The 7,356-nt window shown below is 34.2% G+C and overlaps 1 protein-coding gene across 1 annotated transcript; it reads right to left on the bottom strand.

The window, feature by feature from the left end:
• Positions 1-604: 604 nt before the first annotated feature.
• Positions 605-7,036, bottom strand: LOC105330870 (nuclear receptor ROR-beta). The gene is made up of 7 exons (XM_011432803.4): positions 6,675-7,036; positions 5,898-6,298; positions 4,972-5,116; positions 3,742-4,382; positions 2,615-2,843; positions 1,939-2,163; positions 605-1,684 (listed from the first exon to the last, which is right to left on the bottom strand). The coding sequence occupies exons 2-7, from the start codon at positions 6,261-6,263 to the stop codon at positions 1,437-1,439; spliced, it is 1,854 nt and encodes a 617-aa protein (XP_011431105.3). The 5' UTR covers positions 6,264-6,298; positions 6,675-7,036; the 3' UTR covers positions 605-1,436.
• Positions 7,037-7,356: the final 320 nt, after the last annotated feature.

The raw sequence follows: 7,356 nt of genomic DNA, 5'->3' as shown, positions 1-7,356 counted from the left end.
TTCATCTAATACAAAAGTATAGTTACAATAACATATTACATATATATATATATATATATATATATATATATATATATATATATATAAACAAACAAGATTTGTTTGGGAATACATGTATTTGAGATCTTAATGTAACAACAGCGAAAGTAAACATGCACGCACTAACAGGAAATCAAATAAAGTTGCCTCTCACAGCATTAAAATATGTAAATGAGGGTACATTTGGATTGACTATACCTGAGGATATTTTTGGATTAACAATACCTGAGGGCCCATTAGGATTAACTATAACTGAGGATACTTTTGGATTAACAATACCTGAGGGTCCATTGGGATTAACTATACCAATACATACTTTTGGATTAACTATTCCTCAGGATAATTTTGGGACTACTTTACCTCTGGGGTACCTCATATGAGAGTTGACTTCTGGATAATCATAACAGTACAAGAGTTGACTTGATGGTTTTCCATAAAAGAGTTGAATTTGGGGTTTACAAATCATGAGTTGATTTGTGGATTTTCCATACATTAGTTGACTTTGGAGTGATTCATACCTGAGTTTTGACTTGGGGGTTTTCTGTAACCAGATTGACTCTGAAGTTTTCTTGTGTTTGGGTTTTTTTATACATAAGTTGACTTTGGGGTATTCCATACATGAGTTAACTTGGAGTGGCAAGACATTACTTTGGGATTACTGTATCCAGTGTCATTTTTGCCTGGTGTAATTTTTGCCCTTCTTTACTTTCAAACGGTTTCACCCTGTTTTGAATTCGCCCAGACACAGTATGTTTAAAGAGAAATAATTAAAATCATTGAAATTTGCTCAGTCTTAAATTTGCCCACAGACAACAAGGGCAAATGGGGCAAAAATAAAACGAAGATGAATATTTCCCTGTATATAGTAATTATACATGATGGTATTGATATATTGGTGACTTTTAGGTTTATCATACATGTACATGAGATTATATTGGCCCACAGATATATCGACCATAGCAATACACAAATGCCTCTAGATTTTCTATTATCATGCTATTTATACAGGGTTTTTTACACCTCAAGTAATTTTTGCCTTTCTTCACTTGCAAACATATTTTACATGTCTTGAATTTGCCTAGACACAGCTGTAATTAAAAAGACTTCAGATATAAGGAGAAATTGGAATTCACCCAGTCTTAAATGTGTCCGATGAAAACGAGAGCGAAAGGGGTGAAAAAATAAATGTGGGCAAATATTTCAGTATACAGTATATTCTCCAAGCACATTAAACCTGAGGTAGTATGATGAAAGCCTTTTCTAAAAATTTAACAGAAATTTACACAAAAAATTTCAATTTAAACAGACTTATAGCACCCATGGTCAAAACAAAGGCAGAAAACCATAGCAGGTGACTGATATTACAAGCCATCAGTATATCATCAGCCCAGAGTCATTCATTCATCAAATAGGAACTGTAACAACTCGGGCAAGTGCTGAATGATGAACCTGTCCTGGCAGATCTTTTTGTAGACCATCAGGAACTCCTCGTTCAGGCCGCGGAGCTTGATGAAGACGTCCATGATCCTGGCCAGGTGCCGTCCGCTCTCGCCCTGGTATCTCACCCTCAGCATGTTCTGTAGGACCCCCAGCAGACATGTTTGGATTTTTTCCACACTTTTCGGGTCCTCTAATGGACATCGATCTGAAATAAGGATGTGAATACCACACAAGATATTTACATGCATTAATACTGCGTTCAACAACATTGTGATCTCTAACAATAAAAAAAATTGAGAATTCCAGAATGAAGATTTTTTTTAAATACTATGTAAAAGAGGTTAATTTTCAAAATTTGAAAAATATGAATATCTTAAACACCCTTTCTTGATAAACTATCATCAATTTTACATGCAAAACATGGTTAATTTATTGAATCATACACAAAAAAATTCAAACCTGTGAACGTCAGACATATTCCCAGCATGGCGGCATGTTCTTTGGGCTGAAGTTGGAGGTGACGAATGTGTCGCGTCACTTCCAACCATGACGTAGACATGTCGCCGGGGGCGTAAGCACAGAACTGCCTGATGGGAAGTACGTGTCCCGTATACGATACCATCATTCCTGTCTCTGGGTCGAGGGAGCGGTACCCGAGCAAGAGGAAAAATTCCAATCTGGCTGCTGTAAGAGTCATTACAAAAACATAAAAAATATCACAAAAATGACCCACAATAATGAATTCTAATGATTTCTCAGTAGGTCTTGACAACATGAGGTTTTGATGCTGTATGACAGGTTGTTTCAAATTTTGTTTCAAATAGGCTTGTTGAGTGATTATTTTTCTAATGCTACATTCTAAACTCTAGAATAGAAATTCTTAAAATTCTAATCTTGCTGCTACTGAATAGTATAAAAAAGTATCTATACATATATAAAGTTTGTCAACAATTTTTTAGGCCTTATGTGGCTCATTTGTTTCTCTACAAAATAATTATCATTACAAAAAGTATCAAATAACTGAATGTTCCTAAAATGGTTTAAACCACATGCATTCATCATTTAATATCTTTCTTGGTTTAAATTTTCAAAAGTAGGAAAAACCTTTAAAAAAAATTAAAGGATTTAATTGTACCTTTCAGTAAAGACGCTTGATCTTTGGACGGCAGATTTTGAAAAGCGGGAATGCCGTGCGTGAATCTCACATATTCGTGAATCACTGTCACCAGCTCCTGTCGGATAAGGTCAAAGATTTTCATCCGCCCATCAATGTCCATGTTGGTGATATTGAAGATTTCGTTGTAAACATTGGCAGGTAGAGGGTCCATGCTCCCAAACAGGTTCACCTTTTGACTGTACTTTTGCTGCAAGATTTGTGTATTCAATTTTAGAAAGAGTTGTCTCACTTATCTAAGGGGTAAATGTACCTTAAATTTATAAAATTTAAGTTCTTTAGTCTTTACTAAGATATTAGTTTATCATTAAATATATGTACTTTCTGACTGTACATTTGCTACCAGGCAACATTTAGTGATTATTAAATATAAGTAAGAGTTATCTCTCTTATTTAAAGGGTAAATGTACCTTAAATTTTATCTCCTAAGATATCAGAGTATCATTGAACAGATTTAACTTTTGCTACATAACTTGTTTTATACCACCATAATGCATGCCATGTGTAAGGCTAACATGCTAACATAATAATTTTAAAGCTAATTAGTCAGCTCCATTCCCTAAGACATATAAATTATTAACTCATTAGGAGTTATCTCTCTTATCTGAGGGGTGATTTAACCTTAAGTTAAATAAATAAGTTAAGTGATTGTACCTTAAGTTTTTATAAACTTCCCCCTGAAATATCATTTTGCTATTGGAGATAGAATTCAGCAACAGTCATCATTTTCTATTTGAATTTCAAAATCCTTTGTTGAAAATGTATTGAAAATCATATCTATTACCTTTTGAGATAAGATTCTATCCATCTCCCTCCCCTCTGGAGAGAGAGAGAGAGAGAGAGAGAGAGAGAGAGAGAGAGAGAGAACAGAAGCAATCAAGTACAGTCAATATCATAGCAGTACAATATCATATCCCTACTGAGTACACTTCTGTTTGCTATAGTTGAATTTCATTCTCCATGTATAATATACATGGAGAATGAAATTCATGACACCTTCAGTGTGAACATGTATATATATACTGGAGGTGTCTTGAATTCAAAAAACTTTTTCCTACAGAAATTGAAATGCAGCTCTGTGTACTTACAAATCCATCACAGAGCAATGCCTGGATTTCCTCGTCTGACAAGTTCTTGGTGAAAGGTTTTAACTCCTTATACCCATCCATTAATTTCTCTATGGTTGACAGCATACTAGACTGCTCTTCCGAATCTTGAGTGATATTTTCTGTCGTCAAAGGGAATAGGGGCTGACTGACTGTGGAATTCTGGGAATGCTTCTCTGAGGTAGAAGTTGAAGATGATGAATCGTAGCAGGAGATATGCTGCTGAATTTTGATTGTAGAGCTGCCTAGTTCGGACGGAATCTTTGAATACTCCGATTTGATATTTTTCAAGATTTGTGGATCAGGTTTGTTGGATTTAATTACAGATGATCCCAATGAGGAAGAAATTGATGATGTTGATGAAGTTGATGAAGGAGGAGAAATTGATGATGCAGATGTTAATGATGAATTTTGAGAGCATGAAAATGATGAAACAGAGTCAGACTGCATGTCTGATGGTGATAAGCTTGGATGGTTAAAGGGAGATGACTGCATTGCATTCTCCAAATAGTGGTTACAGTTGTCTTCTCTTGATTCTGTGCTGCATCTCTCCGTCTGCCGCTTTTTCATTTCTATGATAGCATTAGTTCTCTCCTGAAGAGTGTACCTGCCTTGACGAATTCCTGAAACATGAAACATATTCCTAGGTTTATCATCCATCTTCTCTTGAATTTAAATATGCTAAATCAAAACACTATAATATTGGTACATGTAATAAACTTTTTCTTAAATTCATGTACCATTGTGTTTGTATGGAAAAAAACACAGGTTTTTTTTTTTTGGATTTAACTAACAATGACTAAATGATAATGATGGTTCTTTGATTTTTATTTACTAATAACTACATACAGGAATTGGAGCATTTTTCTATTCCTGGTTTTGAAATGCAATACACTTTTTTAAATGATTACTATTAAACAGGTATATATCAAATTATAGCAATATTTGTATACAAATGAAATTATCAAATATCAAAATAAATATCAAATAACGGTAGATTCCTTAATTTATGCTTAATTCCACAAGTCTATCGTTGTGCGTCAAATATAAGATCCAGAACACATATTTCCTAATAGTTTACATCTGTCCAAAAAACAAAAAGGTCAAGATTTTAAAATCCGCGAGATGTGCTTCTCGCGATTTCACTTGTTTATTTAGGAATTTACAGTATTATGCTATCTAAAAGATTTCAATAGGTCTATTGCTCCTTACCTTCTTTAGACATTCCTAGACTGAAACACTTCTGTAGGCGACACCCTGAACACATAGATCCCGCCAACGACTGATCTATGACACAGTGGCCTCCCTTTGTGCAATGAAATGGCTCCTTCCTCTTAAGATAGCGGCGGAAAAATCCCTAGAAAATACATGTATTCAATGATGTTTTAATATGATGGGGTTTTTTTTGTGTGAATCAGTAATTTATATATGTATATGTAATTAATGTAATCTGGAGTATATGATCCCTTTCATATATATCCCTTTCTACTCCCTCCTCTGTCTACATGTATCTAGTATCAATCAAATCTCTCTCTCTCTCTCTCTCTCTCTCTCTCTCTCTCTCTCTCTCTCTCTCTCTCTCTCTCTCTCTTTATTATTACTTATTAATTTTGTTACTGACTGTGTACAGAAATTTGTGGGGTCGGTAAAGTCCACAGAAGGCGAGGTGGAGCAAAACCTATCAGTAACAAAACCTATCCCATTTAACAAGAGGAAATAGATAATCTAATAAAAAAAAAAACATATTTTACTGGGATTGAACAGAGTTTCTCAAGGCTCCCATGATAGTATGTGAAGTTAACATGGCAGATGTACAAGTTGCCTATCCCGTTACACCCCTGGTTAAATGTAATATAAAGTTGCAGAAAGTGTAAACATAGTTACATATGTCCATATACATGCAATTGGTACTGTAGGTACTGGAGATTCCTTATTTTTCGTGAGTATTTAATTCTGTGATTCAACACTTTTGCCTTATATCGTGAGAATATAAAATTGCAAACACCACATTTTTATCATAGTTTCATTTCGTTTACATCTGTCAGAAAAACTATAGCGAGAATTTAAAATCTGCAAGATGTACCTTTCGCAATTTTAAGCAGGTATTAATTCCTCGCGTTTTAAACTTATTTGAATACCTTACAAGCCTCGCAGGAATTCACCCCATAATGAATACCAGAGGCGAGCTTTCCACAGATACGACAGGGGGGCAACACAAGTGGAACAGCGTGAGGCAAATATTTCTCTCGCTTTCTTCTCTGCTGTTTCTTGGGTTTCTGATCGGTTAGATCTAACTCCAATTTCAACTCCATTTTCTTCCCAGATGATTCATTTTCTAGAGATGCCCTTCTGCGCAAATTGGCCTCTGTTTTTCCTGAAATATGTCCTCTTTTCTCTTGATGCACTTCTTCAGAGTTCATTGTTGAGTCATGATTGTTTTCTTTGGCAATATATTCGAGTTTTGTTTTGCAAGGTAGTCTTGTTGCCATCTTGTTGCCAGACATTTCCCCTGATCTGACGTTGACATATTTTCCTTCACCTATATGAACAAAATATACTGTAATATAATTATTATTGATCAGCATACAAAAGTATCACCTTAATTAAATACATTCCTATTAATTTCTTGCCATTATAATGGAACCCAATATTGGTTTTTAATTTATACCTAAAAGGGAAAGAGTAAAAATATTCTTGATTCAGGAACTACTTACATTTCACTAAATCTTAATTTAAAGTATCCACCACTCACAAATTCTATGTTATATATTTTTCTTCTTTTTTTTAGGGAAGGGGGGGGGGGTGTTAATTCTAACGTTTATCATATTTTGTATGTGGTTTTCATGCATGCAAGCATCTTTTAAAGAGATGTAACGACACACTGAACAACTTTTCTGTCATGAAATTCATCTTACGTTTTACATGTCATAGTTTCCACTGCAGCATTCGCACCTGGCACCTGTCAACATGGTCAACACCTTGTTATCATACGGGCGTTTTCGTGTAACATTTTAAAAAAAACCATTATCGTTTTCAACAATCCGGTCTAGAAACATAATCACGTTTCAAAATCTGAAATTTAGTTATTTTCTCAAACATTTATCATACAGTTGTAAACATGGTAAAAGGATTTTGGTAAGACGTGAAGAATTTATAACATAATCTTGATTTTTTTAATGTTATAAGCGGTATTTTTTTCTTCAATGATATATGGAGCACCTTATCAACGACATAAACCTTCGATGTTGTAAAACACAATCGGATTAATCTCGAATTAAAATCTCCGAAGTGAAAGAAAATTGTTCACAGCATGAGTGAAAACCAGATCATGGTAGGTCTAATTCTTTAAACCTTTTTATTTTAGATGCTGGTGAAAATTTGTTCTAAGAAATCAGTGGACAACAGTGTGATCAAAATATTAAAATTAATTTAAATGTCTTGTTCTCCCGCGCTTTCAATTATTTAGAAATTCCAATTCTGAACAATTCCCCAATATATTAATGCATTTCGTGCTGAGAAAAAACCATTATAATGAAATAACAGTGTTCCCTTTTTTAACATGCACATTAATTAAATTATATTTATTTGATAATTTGA

The sequence above is a fragment of the Magallana gigas genome, chromosome 1, assembly GCF_963853765.1.
Source record: "Magallana gigas chromosome 1, xbMagGiga1.1, whole genome shotgun sequence".
Classification (NCBI taxonomy): Eukaryota; Metazoa; Mollusca; class Bivalvia; order Ostreida; family Ostreidae; genus Magallana; species Magallana gigas.
This window is presented reverse-complemented; position numbering and strand designations above follow the sequence as displayed.

Bases quoted from the DNA above. Each gene is read 5' to 3' on its own strand.
- LOC105330870 (XM_011432803.4), bottom strand. From the start codon at position 6,263: ATGTCTGGCAACAAGATGGCAACAAGACTACCTTGCAAAACAAAACTC. The intron at 5,117-5,897 runs GTATTCAAATAA...TGTATTTTCTAG, and splicing joins ATTCCTGCGAGGCTTGTAAG to GGATTTTTCCGCCGCTATCT. The intron at 2,164-2,614 runs GTACAATTAAAT...TGACTCTTACAG, and splicing joins TCAAGCGTCTTTACTGAAAG to CAGCCAGATTGGAATTTTTC.